At 34.4% G+C, this 25,280-nt stretch overlaps 1 protein-coding gene across 5 annotated transcripts in view; it reads right to left on the bottom strand.

Annotated features, from left to right (window-relative positions):
• ANKRD17 (ankyrin repeat domain 17) overlaps nucleotides 1-25,280 on the bottom strand; it is a 156,349-nt gene that overhangs the window by 51,738 nt on the left and 79,331 nt on the right. For 2 of the 5 annotated variants that reach the window (XM_037063434.1, XM_037063436.1), the window contains exons 7-16: nucleotides 24,100-24,194; nucleotides 21,781-22,018; nucleotides 19,960-20,151; nucleotides 19,495-19,604; nucleotides 17,512-17,599; nucleotides 13,839-13,966; nucleotides 13,447-13,590; nucleotides 12,946-13,048; nucleotides 10,755-11,507; nucleotides 6,421-6,569 (exon numbers count right to left, since the gene is read on the bottom strand). In XM_037063434.1, coding sequence (XP_036919329.1) covers nucleotides 6,421-6,569; nucleotides 10,755-11,507; nucleotides 12,946-13,048; nucleotides 13,447-13,590; nucleotides 13,839-13,966; nucleotides 17,512-17,599; nucleotides 19,495-19,604; nucleotides 19,960-20,151; nucleotides 21,781-22,018; nucleotides 24,100-24,194 — 2,000 coding nt within the window. The remainder of the gene's footprint in view (nucleotides 1-6,420; nucleotides 6,570-10,754; nucleotides 11,508-12,945; nucleotides 13,049-13,446; nucleotides 13,591-13,838; nucleotides 13,967-17,511; nucleotides 17,600-19,494; nucleotides 19,605-19,959; nucleotides 20,152-21,780; nucleotides 22,019-24,099; nucleotides 24,195-25,280) is intronic. The other 3 variants (XM_037063435.1, XM_037063437.1, XM_037063438.1) reach the window with 3 other exon arrangements.

Here is a 25,280-nt window from a genome sequence, read left to right as displayed (position 1 = left end):
TTAAACAAAATATATTCTTATAATTCATTCCACCTATTTGTTTGCTTTTTAAATGTGGCTATTTGAAAATTTTGCATTACTTGTATGTCCTACATTATTTTTCTACTGCATAGCACTGGTCTATGCCATCTTATCTCATCTTTACATATGCACCTCTATTACAGCACTTAACACCAATCTTCCCTGTGCTAATATTAGTTGTGTGGCTATCAGCCTCAGAGAACTATAAATTCCTGGAGGGCCATAAACATTTCCTATTTATGTTTGCACTCTCCACCTATAATTGATGCTTTGTTAAAAAATAATAATACTTAAGTTGATTAAATGACAATAGAGTCACATTCAAAGACTATTACTAATAAATGAAAGGATTATACAAGGTGGGGCAAAAGTAGCTTTACAGTTGTTCACATGGAAAATAATACAATTAATAAATAATAATAAACTGCATTTCACATACAACTGTAAACCTACTTTTGCCCCACTCTGTATATTTGTATTTATTGTATTTATATTTATATATTTACATAATATTTACATTATACATTATATTTATTGTATTTATAATATAAAAAGGAAAGGCATATGCTCCCAGAAGGTCAACAGCTCTCAAAACCAAACTCCATTATAAAAAAATATGAATAACAAAAGACAAAAGGCAAAATTGATAGTCAAGAAATAAGAAAAGCCTACTAGTCAGTGATGAAGAGGGAGACCGCAAAAGCTGCTCTGCAGAAGAGGCTGGCAGAGAGCAGAGCTACTGACTGCAGAGATCAGGCATGGCCACAAGGGAGAGATGCACCAACTACAACAACGGAGAAGGACATGAATACTTAAATGAGTGACAGCTCTGATTGTGTCAGTATTTGATTTTCATTTCAAGGTTTATAAGAGAAGAAAGCATTATGTCTGATTTCAGAGAAAAGGAGACAAAGGCTCAGAGAAATGACCATAGGATGGCCCAATATCTCAGTAACTCATACCTGCTGGACTAAAAAATCAGGAAGATTTTGGATTACAAAATCCTGTTTATCCATTACATCATAGAGCAGCCCTAAGGTACAGCTGACTAAGGGCAATGTAACATTAAGCCGGTCTGTCTTATGTGCTCTCTGTTAGCATATAGACAAACGGTTTAGGAGTCAACTCTATGAAGTTTATGAGGTTTCTAAAACTCTTCTGGGGGTTAAAACATAATTTATGAAAGTGATGCCAATCTTAAATACAGAATGAAAGAACAGAATCTGAAAAAGTATGAAAACGTTTAGTGCATCAGTAAAATACCATTTTCTTTTTAAAAAATCACATTATGAAACATCATTTCAACTGACTGTTACTGTCACCTTCTATATCAAAGTACTCTGATAAGTACTCTAGTACTGACCCTGCTCACTATGAACTTACCCATTACTGTACAGGACAAACTTAGGCTCAAACTATGAGGGAAACATACACAATGTATTATGAAAATTGAATAGTATTTAAACCTGAGAAAGGAAGGCTGGTCAAATCCCTTGGGGACCTTAAGAGTGGGTAACTTCATTGTAGTCCTGCATTGTAATATTAGTTGCATAGCAACGAATATTTTATGACCATCTTCTAAAGTCAAGAATGAAAGAACTTTTGAAGTGAGGTTTCCACCATCCCACCCTAAACAGAGACCTACCCAATCCCCAAATAATAAGAAATATTATCCTGATTTACAATACATCAAGAAATAAATTAACTGAAGTAGAAGTTTAGGTTAAAATTAATAGTGACTTAGAAGGCACAGAAAAAAGTAGGTATTTTAGATATTGTCAATCAAAGAAATTTGAAAGCTATATAGGTAATGACTTTCAAGAAGGCAAAATATCATGGAAGTTATGTTATATTATACAGGAAAACAAGTAACATTCTTTGTCATACACCTAAGAGACACTGGGAGAAGGAGAAGGATGTCTGGAACTTTGCTAAGAGCTTATCCAGGTTTATATTCAAAATAAAAATCCCATTTAGCCCATGATCTCATAAAATAGGCCATTCTGTACCATAACAGATATTATGAAGATTCTGGCTTATAAAAACAATGAAATTAGCCTGGCTGGTGTAGCTCAGTGAATTGAGCGCAGGCTACAACCCAAAGGATGGTTGGTTCGATTCCCAGTCAGGGCACATGCCTGGGTTGCAGGCCAGTTCCCCAATGGGGGACGCATGAGAGACAACCACACAATGATGTTTCTCTCCCTCTATTTCTCCTTCCCTTCTCCCCTCTCTAAAAAAAATAAATAAAATCTTTTTAAAAAGGTGAAATTATATATAATATAAAAATATTCTCTAAGTATCAATACGACTACTCAAATTTGTAAGAATGAGAAAACAAAGAATCATAAGACAGATGCAATATTAAGTCAAAAGGCAACTTTTAATGATATGGAATGCAGGTGAAAAAACATTCCCGAATTGTCTATAAAAATGGAAATATATCTATTAATTGCATCTAAAGACTTTGAAAAGCATTAGAAATTAAATGGCTAAACTTTTTAGACCTCCACAAACTTCATAATCCCAAACATCCTCTAACCATGTCAGGGGGCATATGTGAGATTAAAAATGATAGAACTTTAGGGTATTTAATAAATATGAATAATCATTAAGATAAAAATAACCTATTTAAGAGTACACATAAGTAGAATACATGCATTTTTAAAGCGAAATTCTTTAATAGCAGCATTCACATTATCACTTGTTAACTTATATTTTCTGGTCTGAAGTTCTCTCATTAAATCATTGTGATAAATGATTCTCTGGCCTCTGTACTATAAAACCTAGAGAACCAGAGATATTTATTTTAAAAATAGTATTTATAACATTATAGGTAAAGTATAATTTTACATACTTTTCATTTCAGTCTACACATATGAGTGAAAGGGATCAGGGGAGCTGAAACACAAATTTTTCCAACCTATGAACAGAATAACCTTTTTTCTCATTTTTATTGGCTATTAAAGTTAAGCAAATTTCACACAATAAAATGCAGAAAACGTAATTAATTCAGTGGCATTCAACTCTAACCTTCAACCAGATTTACTATTTCATATAAAACCAATGATTCTGAAAAATATCTACATGACTCCTAATTTCTATATCTAGAGTATCCAGTATAAGTTTTGTTGCATCATTCAAGTAAAACAGAAATAAGGATTAGAACTATGCTACCAAAAGTTATAGTAAAACAGTCCCAAGTAATTCCTTCCTACTATCATTTATTAATGTTTCCTAAAACAAACTTTAATTGATGTGGTATTATTAACCTTAAGTTTTGAAAACATCCAGACCTGATTCAATAAAACCATGACCCGAGAGAAGAAAAGCCTGTGGCACACACTGGCACCCCAACAGTGCATTCTAGTCACATAATGGGAGGTTAGAGGAACCTTATAAAGAATAATACAAACTCTCATGTGAAGAACTCTTCAATGTCCAGAAATTACACCGGATTCCATCCTTAACAAAACTACTATTTCCTAAGCATAATAATCAACTGAAGGAGCTTAGGTAGAACAATGTTAAGAATCATTAGCATTTTTAAAAGGAGACATACACTGAGGTTTTAAAAAAATTAACTTTTGTTTTTCCTTAAATTAGGATTTAATATAAATATGGGGTATGGTCAAAGAAACATGCTGAAAGATTGAAGAGGAAGGATACATGATCTGTTGCCACTAGGTGGTGGACTCATTTTCTATCATCTAATTTACCAGGTTAATAGAATTCAAATTCAAAATTCATACCTAAAATGAAAATGGAAAAAAAACAGGTAGCACAGACAATCGTTAAAATCATAGATTCGAGAGCCTGAGTGCTGCGTTTGTTTGAAAGGTGGTTCTACCATAAATTAGCTACTGGGTAAGTTCTAAGTCTCACTTTCCTTGTATGTAAAATGTGAATAGTAGCAGCATTTATTTCATGGAGTTGCAATCAAGTTTAAATTTAAAAAGTTATAAAGTGTTAAAAATACACATGTCAAAGCTTATTTAAAAAAACAAAGAATACAAAAAAAACCCAAAGAATACAATTATTACAGAATGTTTAATTTTTCAAAATAGAGAAAAAATCTTGGTGTTAATTTTTTTATTATATCCCTTCCCTGCTATGGCACAGTACTGTCAAGCGTAAACCAAAATTCCATTAAGTAAAACCTCAAGGAACTTTTATCTTAGGGTCTAGAGAAAATGTCAGATTTGAATGAAGAATATTTTTATCACTGAATGTATCTGCTTTATATCAAAAACTAGTAAGCTTTTTAAAAAGTTAACATAAAAAATTAAAGAAAAATGGCGAAGAATTATTTCTGAATATTTACTGTATGTTTTCCAAAGAAGAAATTTTCTAACGTCTAACTAGCTATTGTGGTACACTCCATGAAAAGTTGTGTAACTCATGTTAGGTTAACCCAACTGAAAAACCCCGATGTAAAGACCAGGTTAAAAAAGGAGTTTTTTTTCAGGAGCCACAGTCAAATCTTTTTTACATAAGCATGTCTACTACATTTAAAATGTAAGCTACTTTTCTGAATGAAAAAAGGCCTTTTAAAAGTACTTATGTGCCCTGGCTGGTGCAGCTCAGTGGATTGAGTGCGGGCCTGCGAACCAAAGGATCGTGGTTCGATTCCCAGTCAGAGCACATGCCTGGGTTGCAGGCCAGTTCCCAGCAGGGGACACACAAGAGGCAACCATACATTGATATTTCTCTCTCTCTCCTTCCTTTCCCCTCTAAAGATAAATGAATAAAATCTTCCAAAAAAAAGTACTTATGTGTAACTTCTCAGAGATTAATTGATGGTTGATTTTGTGGTATAGCATGTAAAATTTCACTGCCACTATAATAACTTCAAATTTAATAAAATGATCATTCATGCAGGAACTTTTTCTGTGCCTGTTTTATTGGAAAGCATTTTTTAAAAGAAATCCTTTTACATTTTAGTTTTTACTTTTGCTTATGGATCAATTCTTGACTCCACAAAAACTAGAAAACACATTTCTGCTTAAAACATAATAGCCTCAAGAGCAAAAAAGACTGAAAGAAAATAATACAAATTCAATCCAATTCTATATTATCAATATAAAACATAAGGCATTATAGCTCAAAAAATGAATTCCATGTCATATTTTTAAAGAAGGTTGTATAGTATGTTAAGAAGGCTGCTTTTGAAGTCAAGTAACCTAAATTTGACCCCCAAGCCCCCAACTTCTTAGCTAAATAAAGTGATTGTAAGCAAAATGAACAATCTATTAGCGTAGGTTTTTTCATCAGGGAAATGAGTATTTAAGATAGCTATCTCATGTATGTAGTCTGAAGATTAGATTAACTTCTTAAAAACAGTTCCTGAGAATTTTAAAGTGCTCAAAAAAAAAAAAAGACAAAGTTAGTATGTATAGAACAATAAACATTTTGGAAGCAAGTACGAACAAAAATGAAGTTCCTTTTCAAATATTACCAAGAAACACTTTAAGGACAGGCTATAGTCTAAATAGGTTAAGAGTACATGGTCTAAATGGTCCAACAACACACACACAAAGACACACCATGAAATTCAAGTTTATAAAGAACTGATTATTTACAAAATTCAAAGTTTTATAATGCACAGCCCCATTAGAGACACATACCCTGTCAAAATACAAAACTAAATAAACTGTAAACATTTATCAATCTTGTAGAAGGCTATACACCCTTACCTTATTTGACTGTCTTCTAAGCTAGGTCACTTAGCATTTCTTTTGGACAAAACACAAGCTATCCTCTCCTCTCCAATCTCACTTTACCATGACATTTCATGGTAAACAATTTTTTTAAAAACTAGTTGTGGGTTTTTAAAATTTTTTTGGAGGGGGGCTATCTATCTATCTAATCCATCTACCTCTATCACCATTTATCCCCCCTACACCCTCTTCTACCTCCACCCACCTTCCTGGGAACTGGGTTTTTTTTTGTTATTTATTTTTTTTACTTAACAGTGTTTAACAGATACGAACACAGAGACTCACTACATATGCCCGTCAGCAGGATCAAATTTTCAAAGACGATATAAATGCAATTAAGTATATAATGAAACAATCTTTTCTTTTATATGCAATCCATCATGAATTTCAAAACATATCTTTTAAGATTAGAAGAAAATATACACAAATCTTAAATAAGTTATTTCTTTGCACATCCTCCTGTAAAGTTTTAAAAAATTATTTGATGACCTTAGAAACCAGACTATCACAAAGTAATAATCTGCATTTGGTATTTTATGTTTAAAAATGTAGATTTAATTTATTTATACTTGTGACTCAGGTCTTTGCCCCGAGACAAAGCACTATACAATGATTTAAATCACTGATTAATGTTTTTAAAGATGATGTGAAATCCATCACTCCTGAATTTGAAGCTTACCTGTGCATCAATATCAATGGCAGGGTAGATAGGAAGCATGGCTGAAGGAGAGATGATGGGACTTGGAGTTGGAGTCTGAGGTTGGGAAATAGAAGCAGCAATGCTGTGGGTAGGAGTGTTTGACATTGCAGATGCTCTTCCACTGACTGCTGTTAAACAAAATAACTGCACTTAATAAAGATGAAACATGTTAGGTAACAGCAAGAAATAATTATTAGAAATTATTTTAAAACTTTTAAAAAAGAAAATGTCTACAGGTAGACTGCCATAACACTGTAACTCATTTTCCTAGTTATTTCTGACTTTTGATAATACTCCAAAATTATAATGTATATTGAGAATAACCTATTTCCTACCTAATAATTCATCTGCATAACAAAGTCCCCTCTTTTGGCATGTAATCACAAAACCTTAATTCAAAATAATCCTGAAAACAAAAGTATTTTTCCCAATTAAAATTATATATAAATGCAAATGGATAAGTTGTCCATCATGTCTTCTTAATTGGAAAAGGAATAAAAGATAGAATAGTCATATTCAGAAGGAGAAAATGTGATTTTCACCTGGCGATTTTATACCTTATTTTCTAAAAACTAATATAAGTAACATCACAGTTGGAGAGAACCTTGCTACCCAATCACTTGAGAACACCTCCTACTATTCAACTGCAGACAGGGGGGTAATTATATTCTAAATTGTAGTCCTCAGAGTGACAGCACAAATATAAAAATTTGATCCTCACACAGAAGTGTCATTTCTCACAAGAAGTATTCTGAGGGGTTTAAAATGTCCACCAATCAACCCAGCAATCACACTGATATATGAGGACAAAATTAAAGTATTAGGGTAGAAATAAATGTATGCATACAATCATCCTTCAAATACAGATTATTGTTACTTTTTTAAAGTATAATTTACCATATTATTTTCACCAAAATATGCAAATTAAGAAGGGGCTAATAAGGTCAGTACTTGATGTGGGAGAACTCCAAAGGTGGTGGCAGTTGAGGGTACTATGTTCCCTCATCAACTCACTTCTGGAGTTGGTATGTGAACACCAGTCCCTCCCCCCCCACTCATTAACATGCTATAGCACTAAAGTCTGGGCATTAATCTCTGAATGGTCACCAGTAGTGCAGATGTGTGTTACCAACGTAGTTATCAACTACATCAGACAGAAAACAATCATGATTCACAACTGGATCTGAAACCAGGGCAAGAGGTTATAATCCTGCCAAGAACAAAACTAAAATCGACCTATTGTAACAATTATAAACATGATTGTCATTTAAGAAATCTATTTTACAAAATCCTTAGTTCAAGCACAAACATACACTACACATTATAGCAACACACATTCTATAATTATACATTTTTTAAAGTCCACTTAAAAGCCAAAGGAAAAACAAAGGAGGAAACAAAACAAAACAAAAACAAAAACACAAAACACTGTTTGATTCCTTAGGAATCAGATCAACAGAAAAGGGCTTATACTAATATATTAAACTGATCACCTAATGACCTTCATTATTATTACTCCATATTGATAGCTTGTATATTAATTTAAAAAATCAAGAATTTAAATGTACATATTCTATGTATACATTTTAAAGATATAAAGTTTATGGCTCTTAATATAGATTCCATATTCTTCTTTAATTAGATCACTTTTTTCAAATGAAAATGCTAAATACAAAAATTAGGTTAAACAAAATGTCCACCAATCTGTCCAAAGAACTGATTTATATTTCTTAATACTAAAAAAACCCAAACAAACAAAAAAAAAACTTCATTGTTAAAATGACTAAAATACAATTTACATTTCAACTGGAGTAAGTTCTTTTAAAGAATGTATTAAAATAAGTTTCCTTATTTTTGGTCAAATTGGTTGCTCTTATCACCTCATCTAAAAGGAGACAGGAAAATCAATTCCCTCATTTCCTTTCCTTATTTAAAACTAAGTAACGGCTGTCACTCATCTATTTTCTATACTTAAAAGTAATCATTATAAATACATAGGTATGTGAAGAAACTCTGGTACAGCTCTTTACACATATGTGGGACTTCACTTAGGGTTAATTTTAAAGAGAAAGAACCAGGTGCTCAGAAAAGTTTTAACATCAGTTAGGGAAGAGGGAAACCTGAGAGTACAGCAATGGTAAGGTATTAAGACTGTTAAAGAGAAAACTGGTTTTGCTTTGGCAAGTTTGTAGGACAGGGAAGACAGATTTTGACCAGCCAAGTGCTAGAGAAAAAGACACTGAACCCTGTAACAGCAGACTATGAAGTGGCAAATAAAGGATAAAGAACAGAGTTTTACACTGAAAGAGGGAAGGATGACTGAACCTAATGAGGTTGTAAGATAGCAAAAAACCCAAAGAAAGGAATGAAAATGGTCATTAGACAACTGAAAGAACAAGTACTAGCACAGAAGTCTGAAGAAAGGTTGCAGAAGTGAGTGCATGAGTACACATGTGTGCGCACATGCATGATAGCAGGGACAGGTTTCAGGTAGGTGGCTGCATTTTAAAAAATCCTGTTCTTTTTTCTGACCACCTCTCCTATTCCTATGTAAATGAGAATAAAAAGGTAAAGTATTTTCATAATATGACAAATATTTGTCATATTTCCTGAAAAGTTACATGCTTAAACTATTTTTATATGAAAACACCTGGAACACATAGGTAGAATTTAATGTTTTTGTTTGGTAAGTGAATCAACAGAAAAACTACTTTGCAAACCTCTGATAATTTATATCAGCACACACTGTACACCTAACCAACAAATCACTGTTGATAACTATGTCGTAGAACATCAGGTCAATTCTGATAGCACATCAAAAAAATTCATTGGTATGGAATGCCCATTCTTTATTTCATTGGATAAATAACATTTTATATACTCTTTGGTAGATCAACTGACATAAGTAACGATCAAATTTGGAATTTCTGGCTGCCGTGTTCCAACTTTCGTAAGGTATCTAATTCTTTTAAATTGTATTCCCAGGTATTATAACCAGCTAATGGTGATTAGTAGCATTCAAATCTATAGAACAATTTTATAATTATCAATGAAAATCTTTACAGTTCTTACTAATAGCATTTTCCCCCCAAGGTGATTATTGTACCCTATGAAATTAGCAGAGACTTTCATTTCATGTATTACTGCTGAGGTGATACTAAACGAGAATGGGAAATGGGAAACTAGAGCAATTTGTAAGTACAGAAAATCTGTCTCAGCTGGTTTCTTAGTTTCTGAGTGTTAGGCTAAATATGTGAACACTATACAATGTGTATTCTTTTAAAAGATGAAAGTTAAATTACATATAACTGCATCATAATACGTAATGCTACTAAACATAGTTTCAAAATTAGAACAATTCAATCATCTTTTAAAGTATAGACCAAAGAGTAAAAAAAAGGGAGAGAGGGCTATTTTATTCCCTTTCATTCTTCAAATTTTCTCTTTCCCTTTACCTTTTTTTAATGAAGAATATGATCCTTCTCAGTATGCTTATAATCCTGAAAAATGTCACTGTACTACTTTGTTTCACAATTCATGGAAAAATAAGCACTAAAAAAGTAAAACCATTAAATCCACCTTCTAAAATATTTCTTCTAGCCAATAAAATTAATTATAATGGAATAAAATTTCTCTGGCTACACATTAAAAGAGTTATTTATGATATTATGAGGGGGACCACACCTTCCCATAATACAATTAGAAAGAGACTACACATTAACATTCACAGGGGATAAAATCACTGACATACAGTATAATCAAACCCTATTTGGTTTGGTACTTTATTATTGTTTTAAAGGTAAGTCATTTTTTTGTGTGTTTTTTTTTAAATATCCATCAGGTTTGAAGTCTGATCCATTAGGATATTAAGTATTTCTGTTCACAAATAAGCTTCCTGATGTCCTACTAAGTTTTGTACTTCAACTTCTATCAATTTCTCAGTTTATTGGTGTGAATACAGAAGCAAAAAAGACAAAATTCAATCTTAGGATTCTGAACTGAAAGAGGAAAAAACGAAAATAAAAACAAAAACAAAAAAATCAAACATCAACCCCACTACTGAAAAACCTAGATTCCCAGCCTACTCAGCTAAGTCAAAAAGTTTCAGTCACTTGAATTGAACGAGCTAATCTTTAATTTGACCTGTATCCATCTGAGAATTTCTGAGATTGAACTAATGCTTCTAAAGATATACATGGGTCAAGAGTCCAAAAATAGTTCCCAAGTCGGGCAATGGCAAAAAATTCTGGCACACTCTTACTCGCCTTAAGCAAATCATATTTTGATACCTGCTCATAACAATATAAACCCACCTGCCATGATGTCATCCAGCGTGTCATTGAGGGTCTGAGCAGGGCTGGCTACCATTAACCCTTGTTGTGTTTCTGTCAGAATTCCTTGCCCCAGCCCTGCCAACTGTGCTTGGCCCAGTACTGGCTGTCCAACTATCACTCCTTGCAGTTCTGTAAGATTTGCGATGGACCCAGGAGGCAAGGGACCTGCAGCCAGAGGCAAAGCTTGAGGCATGGCCAGAGGCTGGATTGGTGCAAAACCCATCTGAGCTGCAGTCTGCTGGGGTTCATCTTTAAGCAAAACGGGATCCACTTGCTGTAATCGTGCATAGTCTCCTTCGGAAAGCTGTTCTCCAACCCCAACAGGAGTTAGTAGTCCCAGATGTTGGCAAGATTGTTGTTGCTGCTGCTGAAGTTGAATTCTTTGAGCTTTAACTTCTAGATACTGCTTTTTTAGCTGCTGCTGAGTTTTCAGTTGTAACTCTCGTTCTACTTTCTGTAGTTCCTCCAAAATCTTTTGTTTCTTCTGAATTTGTTCCTCCCTTGTTTTGTTTAGCTCCTCGATCTTCTCCTTGGTGAGTTGATCAGCATGAGCCAGTTCCAAGGACTGCAGCTGTGCATTCTTTTCTATGGCTTCTTTTATCCTCTGTTCCAGTTCTGTTAACTTTCCCTGAGCCTCTTCTACAATGCTCTCTGGAGACTGATTGGTGATGTAACCCTGTACATCCTGGCTGTTTGCTGGCAAATGGCTGCTGGACTTTTGTTTAGAAGCAGCTGTGTGAAAAAGAAACCCCCTCAGAAGTGCACATGAATGGCATCCTCATTACAGAGTTACTGTTGGGAGGTTTAGTGCCAACAGTTATGCACCAAGTTATCATAGCCACAGAGGTGAAAATGCACTGTAAAGGAGTTAAAAACAAATTCACCTTCTTTATCATAAGTATAAAATGTATGTATATTATGTGCATAGAGTAATCCTTGGGGAATTAATTTTAAAAACTTTAAAATATCACATGGCTAAAATTAGACAACAGAGGGATGCAGGTTTGTGATATCTAAGAAGTACAATTAAAGTAAAATCTAAGGCTACGTGTAATCTGGTCATAATAATGTAAAATTTATCAAAAGAAGAATAATGCTAAATTATTAAGATGTAGGGAAAACTTAGACCTCTAAGTCAAGGTTTTTCCACATCCAGTAGTCTGTGCCTTTAAACACACACACATACACACAGAGTACCCAAACCACTGATAAGTACCAGGAAATTAAAATACAACTTAAATATGTCTTTGTTGGGGCCTACCATCTTCAAGACTGATAAAGCAAGATATAAATTCACATATGCACATAGCTACCTGGCCAGTAGAGAATTGGCATTCAGTTTCCCTGGAAGAAAAGATGTTGGACTACATCATCCACTGTATCTTCTGATAGCCAGATGAAAAAACAGATTTGGCTACAGGTACAGCAATCAGTTGTTTGAAGCTATAAACTGAAAAAGGTGCCAAGGCTCTGGACTGGGAGTAGTGATTGGAAAGAGCTGATGGTAATACTTAGTATTCTTGTTGGTAAAATACTATAGAGGTAGCAAAAAACCAAAAAATATAAACCACATTGGTTCTGCAGGTAAAACTTTTTGAAAAGAAAAACTGATTAAAATTGGTAGCTGTAATGTTTTGGGACATAACTTATGAGCATGCACTGTGTAACATCCACAAGTCAAACATGGACCTCAGAATTCTAGAGAAACAAACAAGCATATCTGAAGTAACTTTGAATGACTGGTTGAGAAAAGGTATCCCAGATATAAAATTGTATTATACCAGTTACTATAAAATAAATTTTAATTTTAATATAACCTGCTAATTTTATGTTTCATATCACTACAGAAATTTAATTTCCAAAAGAGCATTGCCCAGCTATACCCAGCCAAACATTTTAACATGAATAGAATATGAGAAGAAATCATGGATTATCAGAATTGCTTCTGAATTTCTCTTCCTATAACTTCTAGTTCCAGCACAAATTAGTGCTATTAACTAGCTTTTCTCCCAATAACAAGCTTTTTTCATTGGTAAAAATATCTTTAATTATGCCAACTCAATAAAATTCTATTTTTGTGGAAAAATAATTTTAAATGGCTAGGTTTTTGTAATCTTATCATGTTTACCTGGAGAACATGTTAGAAACAGTCTTTAGAAGTATAACTGACCTTTATTCCTGATGGGAAGGGTGGTGGCGACATTGGCAGGCGGTTTATCAGGCTCCTGAGGTGGGACAACCATGGGCAGTGCTTGAACTGGTACACGCGGAGCCTAAGACAGAGGAAAGTAATTACATGTCTGCTTTTCCTACCCTCTTCATTAAATACTATGCTTTAAATGAAGAAGTTATAAAGACTTATTCAAAATATACTTAATATGGCATTTCCCTCAGACATATCTGTTTAAAATGTGTTGGTACCCAATTATTTTCCATGACATTTTTCAAATTAACAGTTAATTCAAACGGTTTATTACTGCCATAAGAGAGCAAAGCAAAGTCCTATCAATCCAGAATCTAAACATTATACCAGATGTTTATTAACCACATCAAATACATCTACAAAGAGAACTACTTACTACAACCAAAAAATAATCTAGTTTAAGCTGAAACTCTGAGAAAAAGAGGAATAAATAAACTATAATGTAAAATGCTAATGTTTTCATCTTACCCTATTTAAATCGTGGGATGGGGGGGTTAACTGAGTGACATCTGGTGGAGGGGCTGAAAGCAAGTTATTAGGATAGTCCAAGAGATAGCAAACGACACTTGTATGGCCACCTTTTGCTGCTTCTATTAACATAGTTGAGCCATCCTAAAAGAGTGGATATGGAAGGAAAAAAACATTTTAAGGAAGTTAATTTACAGAACAATTAGGGAAGATAAAGGCAACAGGCCCAGACACACTAAAATCACAGGTTTTTAAAGAATACCTGCCTCTAATAATAAAACAGAAGAAAATGAATACATTTAGAATGCCATTAAAATGGAACTTGTACATGATTTTCTAATATTCGAGAACAAAGAATTCACAGTGCTACCTGAAACATCTGAGGTACATACTTTTAAACGGTGAGTGGGATCTGCCCCATGAGCTAGAAGTAGTTCCACCACGGCCAGGTGACCCCCTGCGCAAGCCAGGGACAGTACAGTATGGTCATTATTAGCTGTAGTTCTATTCACATTTGCTCCTGAAACAGACAAGGCACAGAAAATCATGTTATTAGAGTGTAGTTTCTTAAGTTAAGGTAAATTTCAAAATCATAAAGGGAAGAAAGTATAATAAAGTTCCACATAACCATTACCCAGTTTCAAAGATAATTAACCACATAGCCAATTTTGTTTTACATATACCCATGTCACTTCTCTTCTCCCATCTTGAATTATTCTAAAGCAAACCTCAGACAAATATGATATAATACCACCTATAAATATTTCAGTATGTGCCAGTAAAAAGATAAAGATAAAAGAATACATCACTAATGGAGTTGCTGCTTTTAAAAAGTAAAATATAAAATTTTATTTACACTTTAAGTTATTCAGTAGAAAAGAAGACTAAAAACCAATGAAAATAAACACTGCTCCCCATGGGCTAAATACTAAAGAATGAACACGAGATACAGAGTTTTAGTATCATCTTTTTCAGTGGAATTATCTGAGGATGAAAGTAGGTATTTGTCTCATTTTTGGAGCACTGTGCTAAACAATGTAGACAATGAAAATAAAATAGCAAGAAGAAACTAGAATCAGATTCATTAAAACAACCATAAAAGAGAGGGTATTATAGCCCTGGCTGGTGTGGCTCAGTGTAGTGAGCGCGGGCCTGTGAACCACATGATCATGGTTCGATTCCGAGTCAGGGCACATGCCTGGGCTGCAGGCCAGTTCCCAGCAGGGGACGCATGAGAGGCAACCATACATTGATATTTCTCTCTCTCTCTCCTTCCCTTCCTCTCTAAAGATAAATAAATAAAATATTTTTTTAAAAAGAGAGGGTATAGTGATTATTAAGTAATTCCATTCTTCAAAAACACTGTGGTAAAAACATACATCACAATTAAGTGATCAAATTGCCTAAAATAATTTAATCGGTATTTCTTATTTTCTTTACCAATAAACAATTAAACTGTACATTCCTTTAGTACTTTCAGTAAGAAGAAAATGGCATAAATTGCCTTTTTAATTGTATACATTCTTCCTATATATACTCCTTCTCTTTTACAAAGTTAAGCAGTGACAGAAACATAAAAATTCAGACTTCCAGCCAATGTAGAGGCATAGGTAGATACACCAGGCCTCCTCACACAACCGGAAGGACAACAACAAATCAAAAAAAAAACAAAAAATAACCAGAAATGCCAGAAAATCGTAACTGTATGTAAGTGCAACAACCAAGGAATTAAAGAAGAAACATTGTCTCAGACAGGTAGGAGGAGTGGAGATGGGCAACCTGGGTGAAGAGGATACCCGACAAGGTGGCAGCTGGAGGCCTGGGTGGTTCCACATTTGAGTGCTGATAAACCAGAAGGAACAACTAGGGAGCAAGACAGACCACACAACTCAGTGTTCTGGCAAAAACTGTGGGGGTTGCAGCAGCAGGGGAAACTCCCAGCCTCACAGGAAAGTTTGTTGGAGAGACCCACAGCATCCTAAAATGTACACAAACGTACCTACCCATGTGGAAATCAGCACCAAAGGGCCCAATTTGCTTGTGTGTAGGGGGAAAGTGACTGATAGCTTGCCAAGAGCCAAACAAGAGGCATTGTTCCCTTTAGACCCCCTCCCCCACATACAACACCACAATTCCTACACATGGGTTGACCCACCCTGGCAAATACCTAAGGCCCCACCCCTTACTACGTAACAGGTGCACCGAGACAAAATAATACGGCCCAAATGAAAGAACAGATCAAAATTCCAAAAATAGAACAAAACAATAAAAAGCCAACCTACCAGATGCATAGTTCAAAATACTGGTCATCAGGATGCTCAGAGAAATGGCTGACTACGGTCGCAAAATAGTAGAAAAAGTGAAGGCTATGCAAAGTGAAATTAAGAAAAATATACAGGGAGCCAACAGTGAAGGAAAGGAAACCAGGACTCAAATCAACAATTTGAACCAGAAGGAAGAAATAAACATTCAACCAAAACTGAATGACGAAATAAGAATTCAAAAAAATGAGGAAAGGTTTAGGGACCTCTGGGACAATTTTAAACACTCCAACATCCTAATCATAGGGATGTCAGAAGGAGAAGAGGAAGAGCAACAAATGGAAAACTTACTTAAAATAAATGAACAACTTCCCCAATCTGGTAAAAGAAATAGACTTCCAGGAAGTCCAGGAAGCTCACAGTCTCAAAGAAGTTGGACCCAAGAAAGCATACACAAAGGCACATCATAATTACATTACCCAAGATTAAAGATAAGGAAATAATCTTAAAATCAGCAAGAGAAAAGGAGACAGTTACCTACAAAGCAATTCCCTTTAGACTATCAGCTGATATTTCAAAAGAAACCTTGCAGGCAAAAAGTGGTTGGAAAGAAGTATTCCAAGTCATGAAAGGCAAGGACCTACATCCAAGATTGCTCTATCCAGCAAAGCTTTCATTTAGAATGGAAGGGCAGATAAAGTGCTTCTCAGATAAGGTCAAGTTAAAGGAGTTCATCATCACCAAGCCCTTATTATATGAACTGTTAAAAGAACTTATCTAAGAAAAAGAAGATGATCAAAATATGAACAATAAAATGACAACAAATTCACAACTATCAAAACTGAACAAAAAGCAAAACAGACAAAAAAAAAAACAAAAAAAAACCAAACCCAAACAAAAACAAACTAAGCAAACAACTAGACACAGGAAAACAGAATCACAGAAATGGACATTACATGGAGGGTTATCAGTGGGGAGGGCGAGGGGGTAGTGTGGGGGACGTGGTACAGGGAATAAGTAGCATAAATGTTAGGTACAAAACAGACAGGGGGAGGTTAAAAATAGTATAGAAAATGGAAAAACCTTGGATCATGGAAAAACATGGAAAATGGAAAAAAATGGGTCATGCAAAAAACTTATATGCATGACCCACGGACATGAACTAAGGGGAGGGAATGATGATGGGAGGAGGGGTGTAGGGTAGAGGGGAATAAAAGAGAAAAAAAATGGGACAACTGTAATAGCATAAATAATAAAATATACTTTAAAAAACATAAAAATTGAACTTTCAAGATACATTATTACATGAATAGAACACAATAAGTTATCTAAATCCTCAAAAGTTTTACATAGAGAAATTTCTTTCTTTTTTTTTAAAGATTTTATTTATTTATCTTTAGAGGGGAAGAGAAGGAGAGAGGGAGAGAAATATCAATGTATGGTTGCCTCTCGTGGGTTCCCTGCCAGAAACTGGCCTGCAACCCAGGCATGTGCCCTGACTGGGAATCGAACCGTGATTGTCTGGTTCACAGGCCCACACTCAATCCACCGAGCTGCACCAGCCAGGGTGAGAAATTTCTTTATCATAGTGTTTCTTAACAAAGGTATTACCCAGTATGACAATTCTTCATAGTTTGGAACTGTCCTATGTCTTGCAGGATGTTTATCAACTACCTACTTGCAAAACCTCTGCATGTCATACTGAAAAAATGTCTTTTATCCCTCAATCTTTAAATGCCTGAGGGTGGGGAAGAGACACCTTTGAAAACAGAATACAAATACACCCTATTTTACACAGACCTACCTTTACTAATTAAGAACTGCACAGTACAAACATGACCAGCTCTCGCAGCTTTCATTAAAGGAGTTCTTCCACCTTCAGATTCATGCTCCTGTTTAAAAAATACAGACTTAATTGATATTAATTGCTAGTGAACTATTACTCTTTTTTTGTGAAAATCAAATGGAAAACAATTGGACTCATTTCTGAATCTAAATATATTAAATATCATTCTTTGAAGGAAAATTACGGAATACATTTTTCAATTTAAGACACCTGAATCTAGAAACATGTCCTACCAAATACTTTAAGAGCTGGAGTCATATGATTGTGACACCCTCATCTAAACCCATCTGGATAGTTTTTCCTCCTCTCTACAAAAAGGACTGTGAAACCTGAACAGCGAATGGTGGCACTCTAGCACAGACCTCTCAAAACAATCCACATTATTAGCATTACTCTCATCCACTCCAAGTGATGTTCTTTTCGTCAGTTTGTATCCTATCCATATGAATTTCTGTAAGTACATCACTCCAGCCTTATGACTTCCCATGATCCCTATTTTACTTTATATAAAAACAAAGCTAGTGGTAACTTAAATAATTGTAAAACCACTGACTAGATATTAATAGAGATTTAAAGATCTAGAAAGGATGAAGAATCTATTGCATTCCTGTGATTTCTGGATAATTGAAAATACTACTGAAAAAATTTTCCGATCTTAGAATATACAGGTTTGAGAAAAAAATATCTTTTATAAAATATTTTATGTATATTTTTAAGACTCACATCTGACAAACAACTTTTGATTTTTCTCTTAACATTAGGTTATTCTAATTGCAATTAACTAAGCAATATTACATTGCTGCATGCTTTATAGCCACTGTGGTGAACACTGCATATATCAGTTCTTACACTGAAGAAGGTCAAAATCAAGTAATATACACACATCTAATTAAACATTAATGTGATATAAGTGCTTCAAGAGATACTAATACATACAGAGCTGAAAGAGATCACAATAACAATCTAATTCAACACTCTCCTTTCATAAATGAGAAAAAAGAAGTTTACAAAATTAGTTTATGGAGCATCCTATTTCTGCCTACATGCGAATTTGTCATAAACAGTGAACTTCTTTAGGAAAATACATTTACTTGTTAATCTCAGTCCCAAGAACATAAGAGTGCTTATGTTTTAACAACTAAAACCACCTTTGTACGTCTCACTCCTCCACTCTCACGGTCTAACCTGGAAGACTAGTTACAGGATTCTCCCCATGCACATTTGCTTTATGCTTCCCTGACTCTCAGGCTACACCAATCCTATACTATTTCTTCCAACTAGAATAGATCTTTTGTCACAACACTGCTGTTTATGTTGTACCTTCCTAAATTTTACTCAGCCCAAAATTACAATAATCTTAGGGATGACATATTTACCTCTTCTGACTTGTTTACTCTCTGTACTTTCCCTATGACATCTCTTTATAAAAATCTTCCTTATAAATGACCTCAGTATTTCAACCTTCTTACTAAACTAAAAGTTATCTGAAAGAAAAGATTATTTGTTAAATATCCGTATTTTAAACTTTTTATTTAATAATGCTTTGCCCAGTATAAGAACAATTTGTTTCTAAAGGACAGTGAAATGCATCTAATAGAGCCACATTTGTCTTTTTATACCAAATGAGAAAAGCTTCTAAAAAATGGCTGAATACCTAAGAGAAAAGTTTTGTATTAACATATCTAACACAAAGTTTTCACTTTGTGTGTGTGTGTTGGGGGGGAATGAGGGTTAACAGATTTGATAGTCCGACTAATAAGGAAAATACTAACGGACACCAAACAGTAGAGAAAAGAAAAATGTGATGACATGAGATAAATAATGGTAAAAAGGCTAACATAAAATTTGAAATAAAGAAATACATTTTGTGTAAATTCTCCATATAATTTTAAGTTAATTTCTATTATTTTAAATACTAGGATTTAGAGTTGCAAAGCTTACCAGATCCGCTCCCGCCTGAAGTAAGACATCTGCCACATCAGTGTGACCATTTTCACAGGCATAAGTTAGTGCTGTGTCCCCTGTTGCTGTTGTTGCATGAACATTAGCTCCTGTAATATTATTAAACAATACATGGACTTAATAAAACACAAATGCATAGAAATTTGTTCTAGATAAGCCATATCTCCTCAAATTAGACAAAATAGCCTTATACATTTCTAAAAACAAAGAATATTGTCCACATCTTTAAAAGCAAAAATGAAATAAAATTAGGTCACTACTTGAAATTTAAGCTATATATACGTCAAACAGCAATAAAGTAAATTATTCACAATACACACAAATTTTATCATATCACTTTTTCACACATATTCAGTATATCATAATATCAGAAAAAATCATCTGCATTGTAACATTTTTACTTATATAAACCATGTAAAAACTCCCAAATGCAAAAATGCCTACCTGCTGCTAATAAGTATTTAACTAACTCCAAATGACCCTCTTGAGCAGCTTCCATTAAAGGAGTAGAACACCCTAGTTCTATATCAGCTCCTGCCTTAATCAGAAAGTCTGCGACTTCCAGAAAACCTCCACAGCAAGCCAGAGTCAAGGCAGTTTCTTGAGTTTCTTCTGTCTGTGCATTGATATTTGCCCCTAAAATAATTATTTAAAGAAAGTCATTAACTTATTCCAGAAATAAGCAAACCATGATTATTTCCTAATAAACCACACTTCAAAATGAACCTTTCCATTACTTCACTAAATAATGAGGTGACTCTCCCCCTTCTCTGAGAAGCAGTGAAAAATAAACTATCAAATCCTAGCCATTAGTTCATGTTAGACGTACCCAGCTTAAGTAAGATGTATTCAGCCACAAGTAACAAGTCAGGTGATAAAAGAACTTAGAAAAATAAACTACATTTTCTTCTTATAAAGATTCAAAAAAACCTGACTGGTGTAGCTCAGTGGATTGAGCACAGGCCTGTGAACCAGACAATCACGGTTCGATTCCCAGTCAGGGCACATGCCTGGGTTGTAGGCCAGTTCCCGGAAGGGGCCAGTTCCCAGCAGGGGATGCACCAAAAAGCAACCATACATTGATGTTTCCCTTCCTCTCTCCTTCCCTTCCCCTCTAAAGATAAATAAATAAATATTAAAAAAAAAGATGTTGATGATGATAACAGCTAATGTCTAATGCGCTAGTACTATATTTTCCAGGCAGTATTAAAAGGATTTTAGCCTTAGCTGGAATGACTCTGTGGATTGAGCACCAGGCTGTGAACCAAAAGGTCACTAGTTTAATTCCCAGTCAGGGCACGTGCCTAGATTGCAGACCAGGTCCCCAGTTGGGGGCGTGTGAGAAACAACCAATCAATGTTTCTCTCACAAGTCAATGTGCCTTCTCTCCCTCTCTCTCTTTCCCTTCCCCTCTAAAAATAAATAAAATCTTTAAAAAATAAATAAAAACATTTTACATGTTATTATTAGCTCCATTTTACAGCTAAGAAAATTGAGGTTCATTATTTTGCCCAAGGTCACATTATCATCATCATTATTACCACCGTCACTATAGCTGACATTTAACAGGCACTATAGGACAGTGTTCTAAAAGCATAGAAGCAATATGTATACATATACACATATATATGTATATATATGTATTTCAATATTACCTCTCAATCAAAAGGTTTTATTAAAATGTGCCATTCCTCTTAAACTCTATCACTAAAACAAATACAACAATTGACTACAAATACAGCTGGAGATGGGAGATTACTTCTAAACTTAAGGTATCTTAATACAGTAAAGTGCATGTCCATTTTCTCCGAAAAAGAAGTCCATGTGTACTGAGCTTTCTGTTTCTTACATGTGCATTCTCATTAAGTTAATACTTATAGCAAGATTTCTCATATTGTGTTTCATGAAACAATAGATATATGAAATAGTAACAGGTATTCTGCCCCAAGAGAAATTCTCTTAAATTAACTTGAGAAGTACTGAACCTCACATATGCTCCTACGTAACCTACAACCCTGCCCTACCTCCAGTTCAGTTGTCCATCACACAGCACGTGATGGCTATGAAAGCTCTATATATTAAAGAACTCTATTCAATTTTGTTTAGCACAGCATGGAAGCCATTTCAAAGCATGTATTTTATCATTAGTTTTTGTGAGAACTCTCATTACGTATTATCTGTTAGAAAGATGAAATACTGAATTTTACAAAACCAGAACCTTACATTTTACACATTATGCTTTACTGTCTTGATTGGAATGATTACCTTGACCTAGAAGTAATGCCACCATTTCTTCATGTCCTTCACGAGCTGCTTCCATCAATGGTGTATAACCTTCATCATTGACCTCTTCCAGGCTCGCTCCTCTTTCAATAAGTAAAGCCGCAAGTTCCACATGCCCACCACACGCAGCCAAAGTCAATGGCGACTCGAATGAATCAGCAGGCATGTTCACTTGGGCGCCACTGTCCAGAAGTAATCTAGCTACTTCAACATGGCCATCCTAATTACAATGCAATTAAAAAATTAAATCAGCACCATTAAAAAAATGAAGATGTCTCAATTATTAAACAATGAAGCATACTGATCTTCATTCATATAAAAGCTAATAAATCTACACTTAATACTTTAGTAAGCAAGTATTATTAAGACTTATCTATATTTCTTTAGTACAAAGCAGGAAACAGATTGAGTATATAAAACATATACTACTATCATTTTTCTACAGAAAAATTATACCTTTAATCAAGAAGTTTATTAATCATCTTGGGGGAAAAACAGTAAATAAGAGACTAATGTGAGATAACAACATTGCATGCTCAATCCTGCATATTACCTTAAATGCTAAATGGACACATGTTAGAAATGAAAGCTGGATTTATTTAGAAACCTTTAGAACGAGAAAACTTTTGATTAAGTAGAAATAGAAAAATGCATTACTTTAAGATTTTATTTATTTATCTTTAGAGAGGAATGGAAGAAGAGAAGGAGAAAAATATCAATGTATGGTTGCCTCTTGTGAGTCCCCTGCTGGGAACTGGCCTGCAACCCAGGCATGTGCCCTGACTGGGAATCGAACCGTGATCCTTTGATTCGCAGGCCCGCACTCAATCCACTGAGCTACACCAGCCAGGGCTGAAAAATGCATTATTTTTAAAAGTGGCAGAATTGTGCATGATGTGTTACAGGAAAGGGGAACACAATAGGCACACAGTACTTCTTTGTTATTCAACATACAAATGCCAATGAAAATTAAGAAAAAGAAAAAAGAAACTCTCTTATTATCTTCTGTTACCACAGCTTTCCTAACTATTCGCAACTCTAAAGCTCCCTTTTCCATTCCTTTTTTCTTTTGATATACTTTTTCCTTCTATATATTACCTCACAGGCATTTCATCTTTTTAACATGTTATGTCCATTTTTGCCTCCATGTTTACCATAGGATACCACTTTAATGTCTCATTATTAAGGATACTTTGATGTTCCTCCAGCTCAGAATATTTTTTCCCTCCAGAGTCAATTCCTACATTTCCTGGCCTCTACTAGTAGTAACTTTCATCTACTCATAACACTTACTTCCAGTACCTGCTGGTTAGATCTAAAGAACACTTCCTCATAATTTCTTAATCTGTTTATAGGTTGTTATTCTAACAAGGGTGACAGATGTTTTAAGTTCCTTCAATCTTACCGTGCAGATAATGCTGATGTGTTTTACACACATTATCTCACTTAATTTTCATAACAACCCCCTCAGAAGGGAGAACAATATTATTTATCTTTAAAAAACTGGGAACTCCAGCTTATGTTTGTTCAAAAGAGTAAGTTACTAAGGCAAACAGTGGCATAGCAACTAAAAATAAAAGATAATTAAAGTCTTACATAAATACCTAATATTTTAAAATAATAATTAAAAATTAACAATCTTTTAATAATCATTCTCTGAAGGGAAACTAAGACAGAAAACATCAAATACATTAGGGCCTGTATCTATCTTTTGCATCTTTTTCTTAGTAATCTGTCAATAATGTTACTCTGATCCATTTCTGTACCACAAATCATAGACCAAGATGCATTAAGTTTAAGAGTACTATTATTACCCATTCCCAAGCACAAACTCTAAAATAGAGTTCTTACAAAAGGAATTCAAGATTCAAAATAAGACCATGACAGAGAATTATGTAACACAAATAATATTCTAATTTCAAATTTTTCATAAATAAAATTACTGTTTTAACAAACATGTTATGCCAGTATTATAAGTACACTGTGTGGATTACTGTGCTTTTTAATATCCTTAATTGACCTTTTAAAACGTCATTTTTTATGCCAACTATGTAAAACCAGTATATTTATGTGAAACTAAAAAAAATGAACGTAGCATAAAGCCTCAGAAAGCACTTTTAATAGAAGTTAATATACTACTGGCTCTAGGAACTATTGATAATTCAGATAGCTGAGTTTCTGCTCTATAAATCTATGATAAAAAGAATTTCTGAGCCTAAGGAAAAAGCACTCAATGTACACTATATGTTATTATATGTATATATAAATATATATTTCATATATGTATTTCACCAATCTTACCATGCAAGCCTCCATTAGGGCAGTGTGCATTTCATCTGTTTTATGCTCTTGATCTGCTCCTGCTTCCAAAAGAAATCGCACCATCTCTAGGTGTCCTAAACCAAAAGTGTATCAAGATTACTTAAAAATCTTATTAAAAAAAAAGACAAAGTACAATATTTTTAAAACTTTTACTTAAATCATAGCAAATGTTTAAGCGTAATACTAAAGTCAGCTACAAGCTAACTTCAACTGCTGAATACAACTCATGCAAGTGATCTTTGCTGTTCTACTTTCTTACCCTAGAAAGTATTGCTAGTAGAATCCTTGCTACAGGTGAACAAAGATGCTATTAAAATCCAACACCCAGAATATCCACTCTACAATCCTTTTTTTAAAAGATTTTATTTTATTTTATTTATTTTCAGAGAGAGAGGAAGGGAGGGGGGAAAAAAAAAAGAAAACATCAACTGGTTGTTCACACACCCACAACTGGGGACCTGGCCTGCAACCCAGGCATGTGCCCTGACCAGGCATTGAACTGGTGACCCTTAGGTTTATAGGCCAGTGCTCAATCCACTGAGCCACACAAGCCAAGGCCCCTCTACAACCTTTGTGTTTTAAGTTTCAATAATTACAAGTTTTTAGGAACAACCTACATGTAACTCAACAACTGAACATATAAAAATATCCTGAAACACCACAAGTTAGTCTATATTTATTCATTTATTTAGATATAAGCATATACACACATATATAAACACACAAATACTTATGTTTATATATTCTCAAATAAACGATATGCTTCAGTTCAGATAAAGACACCTTATGAATAGTTATAAAGACAAATTTTAGAAAGGATTTCAGATATGATACACAATTAAAACTAACACTGGTAAGTACATATACATCTGCCATATCTTGTTTTTGCTACCTACCCTGTACCACCCACCCTCCCCCCTTTCCTCTGTCATCCGCCCTTCCCAAAGATTCACATCAGTGTTTAGTCTCAGCCTGAATCCTATCCCTTCCCATCTCCTCCTTATCAATCTATGTATGGTCTAGGAGACCTCACCAGAGAATAGAGGAAAGGGTCCTTGGATCCATGTTAAGTACTGAGATGTTCTCCACCAGCTCAGTTCTATATCCAGCTCCTAATTAAAGCTTGCATGCCCGAACTTCCAATGCCCCTTTTGGAAAGC

The sequence above is a fragment of the Sturnira hondurensis genome, unplaced genomic scaffold (genome assembly GCF_014824575.4).
Source record: "Sturnira hondurensis isolate 20B ecotype Veracruz unplaced genomic scaffold, ASM1482457v3 Scaffold0014584, whole genome shotgun sequence".
Taxonomy (NCBI): Eukaryota; Metazoa; Chordata; class Mammalia; order Chiroptera; family Phyllostomidae; genus Sturnira; species Sturnira hondurensis.
Note: the sequence above shows the minus strand (reverse complement) of the source record. Positions and strands in the feature narration are given on the sequence as shown.